The sequence below is a fragment of the Neofelis nebulosa genome, chromosome X, assembly GCF_028018385.1.
Source record: "Neofelis nebulosa isolate mNeoNeb1 chromosome X, mNeoNeb1.pri, whole genome shotgun sequence".
NCBI classification, from domain to species: Eukaryota; Metazoa; Chordata; class Mammalia; order Carnivora; family Felidae; genus Neofelis; species Neofelis nebulosa.
In genome coordinates, this window is record NC_080800.1 from 88552563 (window position 1) to 88569440 (window position 16878).

A 16878-nucleotide genomic window follows, 5' to 3' on the forward strand; every position below is an offset into this window, starting at 1 on the left:
GTTCTTGTTAAATTATTTGAATATGTATTTTAAATAATTATAATTTACATCAAAAATGTGTCAAAGAAACTATATCAAATGTGCACTCGTTGGCCTCCTTCCTATTTGAGGGAACCTCACCATTTGATGGGTTACTGTCACCGTCCTTACTGATGTTTTTGTCAGATGTCACCCTATCCTTAAATCAAATCATGATCGCTTAAATCAGGGGTTGGCAAACTTTCTGTGAAGGGCTAAATAGTAAACATTTTGGGCTTTGCAGGCCACGTGGCCTCTGTCACAGCTACTCAGCTCTGCTGTTGAGGTGCAAAAGCAGCCATAGACAGCGTGCACACAAATGAACCTGGCTGTAAGCCAATAAAACTTTATTTACAAAAACAGGTGGCGAGCTGGATTTGGCCTGCAAGCTGTATAGTTTGCCAGTCACTGACTTAAATGTTGATTTGGGGGAAATAAAAAATTGTGTCTGAATTAGACTCCACTTTGGTTGGCAGTCATAATTAGAAAAAAATTATTCATGTGGTGACATTTAATCTTAAGTACATCAGATGCCATTCCAAACCACTTCAGGATGAGCAACAGAGTAAATCTTAAAATCTTTTTGTCAAATTGGCTTTGCTAAACACTCTTTTGTGTGGATATACCTCAAGTCCAAGTGGTGTCTTCCCATTTTCCTCTCCTTACCTGTTAATTTGTGTGCATTTCACCTCCCTCCTCCACCAAGTCCCAAGGAAGGCCAGCAACACAGCTTGAAAGCTCGCACAAAACCCAAGATTGCTTTGTTTTGCTTGTATATTTAGGAACATTAGAACATTTGTCTCCTTAAATTCCATTTTATTCTTTTTTTTCCCAGTAGGCAGTATATTACAGTGGTTCAAAATTCAAAAGGTGAAAAATGGTTTGCAGTGAAATGTCTGTGTCTCCCACAGGTCGGTTCCCTTCCTGAATGCTCCCAGTGTCGTTACTTTCTTGTTTATTGGTCCAGAATATCTATATTCTGCATATACAAATATATGCATATATGTCTTATATTTGGTTTCAACAACCTTGTTTCTCTACTTTTGATTTGTCTATAAAGGATCCTGTAGACCCAGAGTATAAAAACCCATTTCTTGAACTCTAGCCTGGATAGGGCTAAAAACAGTTATAGGCATATTTTGAAACAAGTTGTACATTGGTTGCCTTCTGCCATTTGACTTTAATTGTATTTTTCCTGCCTCAGTGTTTTCTTGTAAAGCTCAGCTTGCATTAATAGGCTCAGGGCGGTGCGGGGGTGGGGTTCACAAATTGTAGTGAGACGGACTTTAGAAAAGTTTTCATCAAAGAATGTCAAAAGAGTCAAATGTTGATATTTAATTCCTTTTATTTGCAATGTACAAGGCTGGCACCATGCTTATTACTGAGATAGGAGGTGAAAGTAACAATAACACAGATTATACTGATTATGCTTGGTCTGTGTTGGCACAGTTTACATAATATTTAAGGAAACAGAATCAGCTGGAAGGAATCACCTCATGTCAACATAGCTAAGTATTCTGGGAAAGTGATAGAGGAAATGGTGAAAACACACCCCCTGAATAGAATACAATACACTTTATAGTCAACTCAGGTTTTCTTCAGGTCTGCCAACTGCTAAAGAGAGGAGTGTGCTAGATTTTTATGAGGTTTAAAACCGTATTAAAATTGTTTAACAGGCTACCTGTGAAAGTGCAGTTGGATGGACATTTTAATGGAAAGTCTCTAACAACAGCCTCAAAGCGCAAAGGACCCAACACACCGGATCTTTGATCTGCCACATTGCACACATCTGGATGGCATTTGAAATAAACAGGGTCTTCTGAGAAATTGGGCCAAGGGATTTGCCTTTTTGTTCCTGGAGTCAAAAGCAAAATTCACACCTCCTTACCCATCTACCTCTCTAACCCCAGCCTGGGAGAAAGGGCTGTGGTTCTCATTTCCCTTGATGGGCCTGGCTGCATTTGGGGCATCCTCTGCTCTACTCTGGACCAGGCCAAGTCCTAGGTCTCTGGCCAGGGAGGGAGCCAGCAAGGAGGAAGTGATTTGTCTAGGACCCTATGAAGTTAATGAGCTCCCCTTCTAAGCATTATGGGGCCCAGTTGTGCTCACTCTCCAAGGAGGCAAAGCTCACCCCAGGCTACTGGCTGGCACCCCATTCCAGGTCTGCTGCCTGCCTAGACACAGTGCATGTCCTTGAAGAGTGAGAGCTTGCCTCATGCAGGCTTGAGCCATCCATGAACATTCAGCCAGAGGATTCTTGTTTTTAATGTGGAAAAACTGTGTTCTGATTTAAGCCAAATAATGCATGGTGCTCTCTGGACATAAAGAAATGACTTACCAGCTATTACAAAGACCTTTCTGATCAAGGCAGTGAGGAAAGCCAGTGGTCTAAGGAAGCAGTAGCCCAGTGGGTCTTTCTGAGGTAGCCATGAATAATCACACAAACATCGGAATCAAACGGTAGCACCAGGTTGACTGAAATGGGACAGCAGATCTCAGTAGGGTGAGCTCACCCATTGGGCCTGAGGGTTGGGGCGACCAGTGTCCAGTACAGCCCAAAAGAGACTCCAACGTACAACTTGACAGTGGGCAATAGGGCTTGGGCCTTCCTTCTTCAGATCGTTGGGGTTTGTGAGGTGACCGTTGTGTGAGGGAGGGGAGGGCAAGGGGCAGGGATGCAGGTGCCCCCCCCCCCTACAGGCTTTTCATACACACCTGGCAGCGGCTGACCCGGGTATGGAGCTGCCCAGCCTTCAGTGTTTCAGATACAGGTTCCTCCCTAAACTGCTGCCTCTCTTCCACTGTTGTCAGCCAGAAACTGTACTTGTTGGCAAAGTAGTGGCAGGTGCCCCGGGCCCCACTGCATTCGATGAAAGGGGTGGCACGAAAATCCTCCAGGCAGGAGCCGGGTGAGACCAGGGACTGGCCCCCGCCCTCGGCGCCAGCAGCAGTGTGCTGAAACAGACAGGGTCAAGTTTCAGCCATGGGAGGTGTGGGCCCTTCTGAAATGCTGGGCTCTTGGCTCGGCCCCAGCATCAGGAAAGCTGTGTTATAGTACCAGCGTCTGCTCATCCCTCCTTTGTAGCTCCTCAGGGCCAGGAGCGGCCCCTAGTGCCCTCCTAACCCACTGCATTTGGGCACTGGGTACATCTCAGCCAGCGTCTCCCAAACTGCCGCTGTCCCACTGAGTTTCAAGGTGTGTTCGCTGCCTCTCCGCAAATCTCCACAGACAAGTCTGAGAAAGGCTGGATTAAGGAAGATGCAATAGATTTTGGAAAGCAGGTCTTCTCAGGGCCCTTGTCAACTCCCAGCCCTTGGTGGTGTACTCCAAGAGAGAGAGCGCACAATGCTCCACAAAGTGGTGAAACCACAGGCCCCTCCCCTAGCCTATCAATAGTGCTTACTCTGAGGTTACCTTTGTTAGAACTTCTTATGTTTTCAGTCTGCACCACCCCTTTCAGGGCAACATGCAGTGTGTTTTGCTTGCTGAGTACTAGTGGGCATCGCATTTGGCCTAACATCCTGGCCCTCACTTCAGGGCTCCCTCCGCATACAAGGTCAGGATTTCCCCATTAGTGCCACTCAGCCGATAGTCTCCAGTCACTGTACCCACAGACAGCGGTCCCTGTGTCTCCACTCCCCATCCCCCCTCCTCCCTTCATGTCAGCTGGGTTATTATCTGGACCACAAGAGGTGAGGAAGAGGCTTCATACACAGCCGGGTCAGCAAACGGCCAATGGGACAGATGGCCAAATAGGATGCTCAGGGATGGCATACTTTACAACTCTTTGGGACAGTTGGTCTCCATCTAAGTGACCTTTCCTGATAAATGCAGCATCAGAGTTTTCCTTGCTTTGATCCTCAGAAAACTTTCTAGAACAAACAACATGCTTCCCTGCCTTACTAAATGGCAGACACTGTGTATTTTACATTTTGCACATGACACAGGCTTATTGCCGTGAATGTTGGTTTTTGTGTTGGGCAATTGTGGAGGGGCCCCACACCAAGGGACACAGCTTGTGAAGTCCTTAGGCCACCTCTGAATCCTTTTCTCCCTCATTTCTTGTCTTTAGTAGGCATGTCTTATTGCTTCAAGATGCCATACTAGGCAGTCCAAATTCGCACCCTTATAGGTCTTCAGGAAAATATAGATATTCTAGTATGATAGAATTATGTGTAAAGTAAAAGCAAAGAGATTCTGAATAAGATATTAAGAGGGCTCCCATAAGCAAAACAGGTAAGATATTGTAAAGCTTTTGTAGCATTCCTTGTGGAAGTTCAGGGGCCTTTCCAATGTATTTCCCGGTCTGGGTGGTGGATAGGACAGAATGATAGGTGAGGTGATTCTATATTCTTTTGGGATAAGCTGCCCAATTCACATAGAGCAAAATGATGAAGGGCCTCATCTCAGGTATGTGCACCAATGTGAGGAAGCCTAAGGCTTTGGTGACTCTTCAAAGACACTTTCTCATCATGTCACCCCTGGCAATTTAGTAAACAAGTTCTGGTGAGGCAGAGTACTTTGGTGGGTGCCACACTGGTTTTACCTGTGAGTTATTCTGGCCCTAAACCTGACCTTTTGCTCATTTAATGTACCCCGATATTCACGGAGTGTCGTGGGAGGGACCTGATGCCTCCTTGGGCTTACAGACATTCTCAGCTCTTAGGAACACGACAGCCTTCCGACTGAGATGGAGAAGCAGCAAAAATCCCGAGGTACAAACACAGCGTGCCCTCATCTGAGTCTTTCATTAGGAGATGACAGTGGCCAGAGGGGCCTAGGAGAGGGGGCAGAAGAGGAGAAATGTCCGTGCCCAGCCTGAGAAATGAGAGTGTATCCCAGCCTTCAGTGGGGACAGCCTCTCCCTCACTGTCCACCGGGATCGGGAGTTTCCTCCTTCCCTTGCTTGTGGCATAACTGAAGCAGGCATAGAGATGTTAGGGCCTTTGCTGGTGATTCATAGAAATTCTCATCCCTGGACCACTGAGTGCAAACTGCTCGATTCTATTCGTAGAATTACCCATCATTTGTGCAGAGCTGAGCCTGCTTGGTCTTTAGTCAAGGCCAGACCAAGCATGTTCCTTCTTTTCAAATTCTGTGGTTTCTATCTCATGCCACTTGAGCCTGAGAACCAGCTTGAGGCACCCTCCCAGGGCTCCCTGCGGTCCATCTCTACACTGGGGAAAGGGGGCAGTGCAGGGCCTTACCATGAGGAAGGAGTACCCAATCCAGAGGCTGCGCCAGCCCAGGGGGCACTGCGGGATGGTGATGTCCTGGCTGTGCACAGCAATGGCTTGTGAGGGTGCCTCACACACAGAACAGCGGCTGATGTACTGGGGAATCTGGGTCTGGCCGATGGGCATCATGGGAATGGGGGCGGTGGTGGACAGCCAGTAGGATTTATCATTGCGCCCAGCATAGTGGCACACTTCGTTGATGTTGCAGTAGATGAAAGGCATGGTACTGAAGCGGGGCAGGCAGGAGCCAGCAAATCCTGGGAGGAGAGAAGGTGGGCAGGGGCAGGTAAGGTCTGGCTGAGATTATCCCCAGGGCCATTAGGACTGGACTAAATGGGTTTTCGTGAAACTGCCTGGACTGGAGCAGGGGTGCCTCTCCTTACAATCCTGGCACACTGTACATACACTCAAGTCTGTGGGTCAAATCCTATTCTCAATGCACCAGGGAAGTTTGATAATGAAAAGAATCTTTTTTTTAAGTTCGTTTATTTTAAGAGAGAGACAGACACAAGCAGGCTCTGCACTGTCAGAGGATGGAGCCTGAAGCCAGGCTTGAACTCATGAACCATGAAATCATGACCTGAGACTAAATCAGATGCCTAACTGACTGAGCCACTCAGGCACCCTGAAAAGAATGCTTTTATAAGCCACGTAACGACTCCCTAATTAACCTGCTTTGTAGAACTAGCATTTAATAGACTGAGTCTGCTGTTCACAGTCTGCACACCTGTAGACAACACAATTAATTCTTGGGTAATCACTGTTGCCCCACAGGTCATCTCATTATTACTACTACTAATCGCTAATGTTTAATGGATACCTAATATGCCAAACATTGTTCTAAGCAGTTTACATTGGGTGATTCATGCAACTCTTACACCACCCTATGAGATAGGTTCTAGAACTAGCTTGGTTTCCACTAAGGGGGAAGTGGAAGCTCAGAGAGGTTGAATAACTTGTCCAGGGTACCCAGCTAGTAAGTGGTAGAGTCAGGGTTTAAAAACATTTCTTAAATGTTTTTATTTATTTTTCAGAGAGAGCACACACAAGTGAGCAGGGGAGGGGCAAAGAAAGAGAATCCCAAGCAGGCTCTGCACTGCCTGACATGGGGCTCAAACCCATGAACTTTGAGATCACAGCCTGAGCCAAGATCAAGAGTCAGACGCTTAACCCACTGAGCCACCCAGGCACCCCAGAGCCAGGGTTTAAACTTAGGTGTGCCTGATGCAACAGCTGGTGCTTGTTACCCGCCACCAAACAGTGGGCCCACCTAGGGCTGGGAGGACTGAAAAGGGTGGATCTAGGTCCTTGTGGGGATGGATGGCCATGGCTGGTGTCAGAGCCGGGACTTACCCAGGTCCTGGTTATGGGCTTTCTCCTGCCCCTCCACGAACAGCAAGCTGTAACCCACCCACAGCTGGCTCATCCCGACGGGACACAGGGGCACCTGTTCCGACTGGCTGTGCTTCACCAATGTGTAACCCACTCTCGAGCTCTGCCCTGGCATTCCAGCCATCCCGAAGGGACCCTTCTTCCCTGGAGCTCCTGAGAGGGAGAGAGCAGAAAAGGGGCGAGCCAGTCATAACAGCAGCTACTGACATTGTGCTGAGCATTGAGCAGGGCACATTGTATACACACACGTGTTAGCTCACTGGATACCCTTATCACTCCAGTTTGTAGATAAGGAAACAGGCTCAGAAGTCCCACAGCTGGTAAGTGGTAGAGCTGGAATGTCAACTCAGAGGAATCCAGCTATGGAGTCCCCTGTTTGAAAAAGCATGCTATCCAGCTTCCCTCTCACGGTCACCTGGCCTTGGGTCCTCTACAAGGGGCTGAGGGGACTGAGGGGGCTACTTCTTGGACCCTGCAGGCTCTCACAGGACATAACTAAGTATACCTGCTGAATCTGAGGCAGCAATAGCAGAATTAGGGTTGGCAGGACAAAATCACACCCTCTCTCCCGCCCATGCAACGTGGCTAGTTAATCACACCACTTTCCCACTGAGCCTCGGAACTGTTCTCTACTCAGGACAACTGGTTTGCCATCTCTGATATAAAATGGGAGCTAAGTAGTGGTCATACGTTATCTCAAATTTTCTCGTCCCTTGAATCATCCCCTGCCCATCCATGTCAGAATATGTGGGCAGAATATGGGCAGTGAGAGGCAGGGGCGAGGCATACTAGAGTACAGTCACAGCTCTCAAGAGCTGGAAGAGAACCCAGAAAAGGATTTGAAAGAGTCCTTTGCCTTACAGAATGTAGGGCTCTAATCCTTCACAGGCTCAGAGGTGGGTGGGAGCGAATGGAATACAGTTCGGTTTTCCAGGCTCCTCGTAGTGCCAAACTTTACTGCCAGGTTTCCTGTTTCTCAGCTGTGAGATTCTGGCTCACCCCAAGGCCTCATACCCTCACAGAAACCCTCTGCTCCCTAGTGCTGACATCACCAGACCTTCGAGTCCTGGAGGGCCTTGCAGTCCAGGGAGACCAGGATCACCAAGAGGCCCAGGTGGGCCAATGAGTCCGTTGAGACCATCTTTTCCAGGTATGCCAGGTAATCCTTTGGAGCCTGCAAGGAGAGAAGGCCCACAGCAGCGTACTCAATGCGGGAGGTCCAGAAGAGCCACCCCAGAGGAAAAGGACTCATGTGTCATGCCCATGACTCACCAGGAGAGGGCGCACTGGCCATCATCTTAGAGCCCTCAGAGCTGAGCCTCCCGGGGCTAGTCCTTAGTTCCAGTCTGGACATCTGTCCTGGGACCACCACTCTGAATTTAGCCTTTCTGAGCCGCCTCACACCTATTTCCTCCTTCCTTCCTCTCCTCCTCCCAGCGACGCATACAATGCACAGAACCTGCCAGCGTCCCTTGTCAGAAACGAGGACCCCTAGGCCCAGAGAGACTACTAACTTACCTCAGTTGGTGCAAAGCTGGGATTGGAAGCTGGGTTTCCTGTCCCCCCAGCCCTGGGCTTTCTCCATTGCTCTTTACCCCCCACCACACTCTCACCTTCCCTCAGCAGCACATGAGAGAGGGACAAGCCAGCTGGAGTAGTTGCTATGCTCTGCCCACACATTCTCTAAAGCCAAGTAGAACTGCTGACCCAGCTGGCCCCCCTTCCTGGCAAGAAGCTTGGGAGTTTTGTGAAGGACCAGAGGAGATGCTTGATGCGGGTGCCCCCTTGGGGCTGGAGTTCCCAGCCAGTAGCTTCAGCTTCTCAGCCAAGGCTATCTTAGCTCCCTGAGAAGTCCCCTTTCTCTGGTGCTGGTGCCCTCCTTACCTTGTAGGCCTACAGGGCCTTGAACCCCAGGGTCTCCCATGAGGCCAGGGATGCCATCCATGCCCGGTTGACCCATGGGTCCAGGAGGAACCTGAACAGCTTCTGCAATTGGTGTTTGTCCAGGAGCACCCCGGGGTCCGGAAAAGCCTGCGGGCAAGCGGGGGACATGGAAATAGCAGGTAGAGGCAGAGGAGGCATGGGTCCCCAGAAGCCTTCCTTTCCACCTCACAATCACCAGCTTTCTACTTTTCCTGTCCCCCCTGCCCCGCCCCACAGTGCCCATTGGATACCTCTGGGGTGACTGCCACCACGCTTTACACAATGTCTCCCTTACGGATCTATCTCCCCAGTAAACTGGGAGATTCTTGAAGGCAGGGAATGGGTTATATTCATCTTGTTTCCTCAGGACCCAGCACAGAGACTGGTACATGGTAGGCAATTCAGGAAATGTTTGTTGCAAATAAGGTGGGCTGAGCTTTGGCTCGGGGCTGGGATGGTTGGTTTATTCACTTACTGGTCAGAGAACAGGGCCAAGGAGGCCAAGGGGATGCATCCAACCTCAGAGATTCAGTTGGCATCACAGCCTAGGACCCTGAGCCTTAGCCTGCTGGTTTACTAAGAGAAGCCAAACAAGCCAATTCGCTTACTAATTCATTGAACAAATATCTCAAGTGCCTACTATGTGCCACACCCTGGTAGATTAAGGGATGGAGGAGTGAATAAGACAGACCCGTTATGGGGATTATGGTCTGGTGATAAAGATGAAAAATGCATAACCTGACAAATACCATTAGTCTTACTGCAAGTTGTGAGAAGTGCTACAAAGGAAATGAACAGTGCAGTGACAGTGACAGGGAGCAGAGGGCGCTATGGGGCGGAGAACCTGCTTTAGAAAGAGTGACAAGTGGCCCCTTACAAGCAGTGACATTTAAGCTAAGGCCATTAAGGAATAGAAGGAGTGGGGCGCCTGGGTGGCTCAGTCGGTTAAGCATAGGACTTTGGCTCAGGTCATGATCTCACAGTTCATGATTTCAAGCCCCACATCGGGCTCTGTGCTGACAGCTCAGAGCCTGCAGCTTGCTTCAGATTCTGTGTCTCCCTCTCTGTCCCTTTCCTGATCGCTCTCTGTCTCTCAAAAACAAACATTAAAAAATTTAAAAAAAAAAGAAGGACCTGGGGGGCAGAGGGGCAAGAGTATTCCAGAAAGTAGAACTAGCATGTGCAAAGGCCCTGCAGTCAGCCCTGCAGAAAGAGGCTTGTGTGGCAAGAACAGGAACACAAAAGAGGAAGGGCTGATGATGAGGATGAAGAGGGAGGTATCACATAGGACTTTGTGAGCCATAGTTTATTCCTATGCTATGGGAGGCCAGGGGGTGATTTATGTTTTATAAGATCCCTCTGACCACTTTGTGAAGAAATAATTGTTGGGGGAGATGCACAACAGAGGAGGAAACAGAGAGATCAGGTAGCAAGTCACTGCAGTGATTCTCATGCGAAATGTCAGTGCCTTGGACCTGGGTGGCAGCAATGGAGGTGCTGAGAGGTGAGCAGATGCAAGGCACAATTAGGAGACGTGACCCTCAGGGCTTGCTAATGGATTGGGTGCAAGCGAGGGGGATGGTGGTAAAGGATGGAGAGTGTCGTTCTTCCTTTCTGGATTGAGGAAATGGGTGAGTGGTAATGAGTGCAAACCCAATGCTTGCCGATGCAGAAAGAATGTAGAGGGGAGATCAGTGGGCTGGACCCATGGTGGCAATGGTCTTCAGTCCTGGGAGCTGATGGAGGCAGAGATATCCTCAAGGTGGAGAAATAGCCTCCAGGGAGGAGCTTCATCCAGCTGCCCCAGACATCCAGGCTTTCTTAGCGTGAGTCCTATAGGACAATTACCCCCAGACCCATCCCTCGAGGGAGTTCGGGATCAGCTGGGTACATTGTCTTAACTCACCTCTTGGCCCTGCCTTCCCCTTCATCCCGGGAAGTCCTGGGTCTCCAGGTGGCCCAACCTTGCCTGGAATCCCCATGAAGCCAGGCTCACCTCTCATGCCTGGTAAAGTCCAAAGGAAAGCAAGTCAGGGCCTGGCATGGTGGTGCTGGTGGGGGTTGGAGGGGTTGAGATTAGACAGATTTGGGGGAAAGAAGAGCATTCTTAGCTGGCCTGTCTTCACAGGGCTGCAGGACGGAGCTGTCTCTAACTGCAGACTGGGTAAGGGCCCAACAGCCAGCCAAGCAGCCATACCTTTCAGTCCTAGCTCTCCAGGAAGGCCAGAGAAACCTGGAATTCCTTGGTCTCCCTTGGGCCCTTGACGGCCAGGAATTCCAGGGAAGCCAGGGTCTCCAGGGTCACCTTGATCAGAGGATGGCCCAGGGGGCCCTGGGGGCCCTGGAGGGCCTGGGCGGCCTAGGGATAAGATCAGAGAGGAATGAAGGCAGGTGAGAAGGAGGTGGCCACCACTGAAGGCCTCGGGGCTAATATCAAGCCAAAGCCTGTTCCCAGGGCAGAGAACATTCCTTTGCTGCATCTGGGGTCCCAGTGCCTGGACCTTCCCAAACCCTTTTTGCAAATAGAGCCCTTTGCAGTCCCCCGTGTCCCTGTTGGGGGAGGGACATGAGGCCATGCAGGCCCATGCACATCCAGCAGTAGGAATGGGGCTGGACTGTATTAGGATCTCCCCAAACTGCGGACAGAAGGCAAAGGCCAAACCTCTTTTGGGTTTCCTGTCTTTACCTCGCTCTCCATCTAGGCCTGGTCGCCCGGGGTCGCCAGGCTGTCCTCCTATGACTGAAGGCAAGGAGAGGCCTGCGGCACCGGGCAGACCAGCAGGTCCCTGGAAGCCTGGGAAACCTGCAAATAATAAATAAAAGGGGCTGCATGGGCTTCGTGTGGCCAAGCTCTCAGAGAAAATGGAAATTCAAGCAGAAAATGTGGAAGCGGCTGGATAGGGGGCCAGACCGACGAACACCAGCAGAGGGCGCTCTCCCTTCAGTCTCCCTTTGCAGCCGGTAGAGGAACACGGGTCTCGCACACGCTGACACCCAGGGTCTCAGCGACTCCGGGTTTCCCGTGCCCCGTCCCCCGCGGACAGCAGGCGCCGTGGTTTATGGGGATGGAGCTTTGGAAAGTTCTAGCTCCCAGCGTCGCTGGAAATGGAAATATTTTAGACAGATTTCCCTCAAACCGGGAAGAAAAGAAAGCATGACTGCAGCACCTGGAACTGAAGTCACACATTTTCATTAAATTAGCCAGTTATGTCTGATGGTGCCCAGAGAAGGTTACAAACTGAGGTGAGGCACTGGCTCCAGCGAGTCCGAACAGACACCTGCTGGGTCAGAAATGGAGGTTGCAAGGACGCTGTGACTCCCAGTGTCTTCTAGGGCTAATTTCTGGGTCTTCTAGGCAAACTCAAAAATGCTTTTATAGGTAATTCATGATACCAGCTGAGTGCTTGCTTAATTGCCAATAGAACAAATTTGTCTACACTAAATCCCTTCCCCCTTTTTGGTCAAAGAAAAAAGCCATTTATTAGAGTAGATACAAGAATACTTGTTTGCTCACGTTTTAATACTGCGTGTTTTATGTTTGTGGAGCGATGTCTACTATAATGTTCAAAACCAAAAAATTTCAACTGCTTAGGGAAGATTTATTTAACATTCACACGTCAACTACATACATGGAAACTATATGGGAAAACACATCGAAGCCATAGATACAAATGTAGAAGTCCATATTATACTTCTAGTATGAAAGAGATGTATTTATTAGTTTGGTATCTTCTAGAAGAAATTCAAATGAAGAGAAATAGATTCACACTGGTTGATAAAGTATTCTGGGGGTTGAGATGATTTTTGTTTGTTTGTTTGTAACAATAAAATCCAAAAAGATTAGCGTGGAGTTACATTTTCCTGACAAGGAAAGCCAAAAATATTAATGTTGAGTTTCTCATATTTAAGTAAAGAAATGGCAAATCCATAAAAACGTGTAAAGAAAGATGGCAGATTGGTTAATTCAGGTGCTTTTTTTTTTTTACAGCTCATTTGTTAACTGAAAGTTGAGGAAATATAAAGAATAAAAAAAAGAAATTTCAAGAAAAGTCTCCAATTATTATAGATCTGGAAAAGAAACAAAAGGAAAACAAAAAGAAAAACTAGCTTCAAAGTCACATGGTGCTACTTTTAGTATGGTCAGTTATGTCTCGATGAACCTTTGAAGTATTTTTCTTTTTCACAAGGGTAAAAATCTGAAAAGAAAGACATATTGGTTTTTTTTTCCTGAAAATATACCTTTATATATAATACATATCTATGCTGAAATTAAGTGAAAACCAATAAACAAGACATCATATATATAGTAGTGTGGGCAGCACACAGATTGTTAGAAGCTCCCATAGCAGTTTTTGGAGCTGCCTTCTCTTTTTACCTGTTTCTTGATTTTAGAATTACACCAATATATCATTAAACCTGGAACAGAGGTACTTCTGATCTCAAGTAGTAAAAAAAAAAAAAAAAAGAAAGAAATAGAAAGAAAGAAAGAAAGAAAGAAAGAAAAGAAAAGAGAAAAAAAAGCTCGCATATTTAAGATGAGACACTTTAAATGAGCACATGAAAATGCACAATGGCATGTTTTTCAAACTCATTTCGGTGTCAGAGACTTAAAATAATCCCTAGGGGCACTTGGGTGGCTCAGTTGGTTAAGTGTCCAACTTCGGCTCAGGTCATGATCTCATGGTTTGTGAGATGGAACCCTGCAACGGGCTCTGCTCTGACAGCTCGGGGCCTGGAGCCTGCTTCCGATTTTGTGTCTCCCTCTCTCTCTGCCCCTTCTCCTCTAATACTCTCTCTCAAAAATAAACATTTAAAAATTCATAAAAAGACAGAAAACCCTAAATACACAAATGCAGCTTCTAAATATTTAGTACAAATATGAAAATGAATTATTTAGATAAGGTATTATTTAGAATTATTTAGATATTATTCAGAATTATTTAGATAAAGGTATTACAGGGACAAGGATTGCTTTTGGAAGTTTGCTTAGGGGTAAATCTTCATTTTACACTGATTTCTATGATCATGTCAGAGATAGGTTCCTATGGGGGGGGTATGATATTTGCTGTATACTTTTAAAACATTGTTTTAATTAGATACCGAGAAGAGCAGAAGAATATTTATAAATCATAAGTAAAAAATAACCCAGATACAATGAATACCTCTGTTCCAATGACCCAATTTAAGAAAAAGAAGATAACATTACCTTTGAATTTCTTTGCATGCCCTTTACAGATCCTACCCTCTTCCTTGACTCTCGGGGGCAACCACTCCTGAATTTTGTGTTCAGCATCCCCACGCTTTGCCCATGTATATCTGTATCCCTAAACAATATATTGGTTGTTCGCATTTATTTATAAACTTTTAACAGTGGGATCATACCCAACGTATTTCTCTGTGACTTGTTTTTTTTTTTTAATCAACATTATGTTCCTAAAACATATCCATCTTGACATGTGCTGTTTACTGAATTTGTAATTGTGATTTTTATTACCTCAGACAGCGAAAGGAAATGGATAATTTAAAGGCCAGGCATTCTAGTCAGGATTTGAAAACATCTGGGTTTTGCTTCTATCTGAGTCCCCTCTTTGCTACCTCCTGTGAAAGAAGCCACACGATTTCCCTACAGGCTCAGGCCATGTTTGAGCTTTCCCTCTGGAGAAGCTGCTGGCTTTCAGAAAAGAACAGGTTGGTCCAGACCAAAAGAAAGAGTAAATGCAGAGAGAGCAGATGCACCAATATAAAATTCAGCAGAAAATGAATTAATGTAGGAATTAGTTCCTGGAAAACATACACACATTATATAACCATGCACATAAACAAATAAAATGTGGTAGGACCTCAAGCCCTAGAACTATAACAGAGGAGCAGAGCATTTTGCAAACATGATTTCCCCAGGTACCACGTAATGATATACTGGGCAACATTTCTTGAGTACTTACAACGTGCCAGGTGCTGCGCTAAGTGCTTTTATACATATTACCTCACTCCTCATTGATTCTCCGCCAAACCTGTGCAGTAGATTCCCTTATTATGCCCATTTTACAGAAAAGGAACATTAAGAGTTCACTGGGAATTGAGGGACAAGTAACTTCCTTGTTCAAGGTCATACAGCTAGTGAGACGTAGAGCTGGAATTTGAGTCCAATGGTCTGATTTCAGAGCCCATACTCCTAGCTGTGATGCTACATTGAATTCATTTCCTGTTTTACATTGAGTGCAATGTATATGGGTCTTCAGAACATTCCTGAGGAGAGTTAAAGAATCAGAATTAATTCTATTTGTGAGGTGGGCAGAGGGAGGCTCAGAAAGAGACTTCAGAGGATATGATGAGTCAGGGGCCAAGATTAGGGCAAAACCTGTTTGCTAGTAACCTATGAATCCTAATTGAGTGCTTGTGTGTGCCTGTCCCAGGGAGACATTTATCCTCTTAGTCTTGGGCTCCTTCTAGCAGCCGCACTGTCTTCTCAGGGCCTTGGGAGGGCCATCCACGCTGGACATTGAGGAACTTCTGGCAAATCCCTTGCTAAGAGGACAAGCCCTGTCCCTTGGGGCCATTAATCTCAGGCTTTGGCCAAGTGGGCAAGACAGACCCTGAGGTTGATAAGGGAGAGCAGGAGGGAACTCACTAGACTATTCCTTGACACTCCTTCCAGGAAAGCCCTAGCATTATAGCATGGCCTCCCTTCTCTTTCTCAGAAGTCAGTTCCACTGGGTTCTGAGATCCCCAGAAGTGTGAAGACATGCACAATCCCCAGTGAACTCTTAACTCTCAACCCTATAAGCCACATGGTCCTGATGAGCCCCAGCCTTGGCTCCCTAGCCAGGCCTTACTCAACTTCTATAAGGCCTGACTTGGGCCCACTTACCTCGGCTACCTCTCTGTCCTTTCACTCCTGGCTTCCCTGGGGCTCCGATGCCAATTCCTGGAGAACCTTTTTCCCCTTTGGGACCAGGCAGGCCAGCTGGCCCAGGAACACCAGTTATACTGGGTCCTAGGAGGAGAAGCAGAAAGAGGACAGAACTCAATGCAGGTGAGGCCTTCATGCCTCGCTCACTTGCTGGAGGCCTGCCTGACATACACGAGAAGCTGAATACTGACAAAACAGGAAGGAGAGCTCATTCTGGATAGAAGGACAGACTCTCTCTTCCTTTCTCCACAAATCAAGGCACCTCAAATTGGGGGCTGGCAAGGAGATCCATGAGTTTAAGGATATAGGATACACCACAGTTGAGAACTCATGGCCGGTACTTGCCAGCCTTCTGGAAAAACTGGCACTCTCCCGCTTGCCCTTGAGGATCTTCCTAACCTGGAGTTCCATGGGTTCCCTTGGTTCCTGGAAGCCCATTCAGTCCATGTAAACCAGGAAGTCCAGGGAAACCTGAGGGGAGAGAAGATCAGAAATGGCTCCAGCAACTCTGAATCAGGAAGGGTCCGCAAAAGGTCTTGCCCCCAAGGGCACTGCAAAGATTGCGGTCTTCCTAGCGGCATAACTTAAGGCCCTCAGGGAGACCGGACCACCCCTAACCTCCACTCTCCACCTTTGCTTTTCCTGACTCTCAGTAGAAACAAATACAGCTTTAAGAGCAGGGTGGTAGATAATTACATATCTTCAAGAATGCCAAGTGGCAATGCCAAGGTCTTGAGTTGCCAGCTCCCAGAGACTCAATGCCCAATCTTGAAATCAGGGAAAGGCTATATATACCAGGACAACAACTTTCCTCGATAACTCTTCTCTCCATGGATTCCATGTTCTCCTCTTCCCATTCTTGCTTGCCCTCCATTCCTCCTCCTCCTCCTCCCCCTTCCCATTATCTATCACATGGCCCCATCAATGACTCCCCTGGATGTGGCTTGCCCCAGATAGTGTCTCGCAATATAAAGTAGTTGCTGCTCTTTTTTTTTTTGGTGGGGGGGAGCAGAAACCCTCTCCCCACTTCCTCCTCTAAAATACATACCTTTGGTTCCTATTAGGCCGGGGGCTCCCAGGGGCCCAGAGGCCCCTGGATGGCCTGCAGAACCCGGTAGCCCTGGATTTCCTCTCATGCCTGCAATCCCAGGGAGTCCTGAAAATGAAAGCAAGGTAGCGGGTCAGAAAGGGTCATGGCTTAAAACTAACCCTTACTTTATCAGAGTAAAGTCGTCCTGTTGCACAATACCTGGGGAGCCAGGAAGGCCAACATCTCCAGAAATACCAACTTTGCCATCTTCACCTTTGCTTCCTGGGAAACCCACATCACCAGCTAGTCCATCTTTTCCTTTCACACCTACAAAATCAAGAAAGATGCTGAGTGATTAGGCCACATT

At 47.5% G+C, this 16878-nt stretch overlaps 1 protein-coding gene across 2 annotated transcripts in view; it reads right to left on the reverse strand.

Annotated features, from left to right (window-relative positions):
• Window positions 1-1345: 1345 nt before the first annotated feature.
• Window positions 1346-16878, reverse strand: part of LOC131502959 (collagen alpha-6(IV) chain-like) — a 292198-nt gene continuing 276665 nt past the window's right edge. For both annotated transcript variants that reach the window (XM_058714249.1, XM_058714248.1), the window contains 12 exons: window positions 16731-16838; window positions 16530-16637; window positions 15881-15952; window positions 15440-15565; window positions 11258-11374; window positions 10769-10930; window positions 10478-10576; window positions 8533-8679; window positions 7706-7822; window positions 6610-6801; window positions 5227-5513; window positions 1346-2973 (listed from right to left, as the gene is read on the reverse strand). In XM_058714249.1, coding sequence (XP_058570232.1) covers window positions 2713-2973; window positions 5227-5513; window positions 6610-6801; window positions 7706-7822; window positions 8533-8679; window positions 10478-10576; window positions 10769-10930; window positions 11258-11374; window positions 15440-15565; window positions 15881-15952; window positions 16530-16637; window positions 16731-16838 — 1796 coding nt within the window. In that variant the 3' untranslated portion in view covers window positions 1346-2712. The remainder of the gene's footprint in view (window positions 2974-5226; window positions 5514-6609; window positions 6802-7705; window positions 7823-8532; window positions 8680-10477; window positions 10577-10768; window positions 10931-11257; window positions 11375-15439; window positions 15566-15880; window positions 15953-16529; window positions 16638-16730; window positions 16839-16878) is intronic.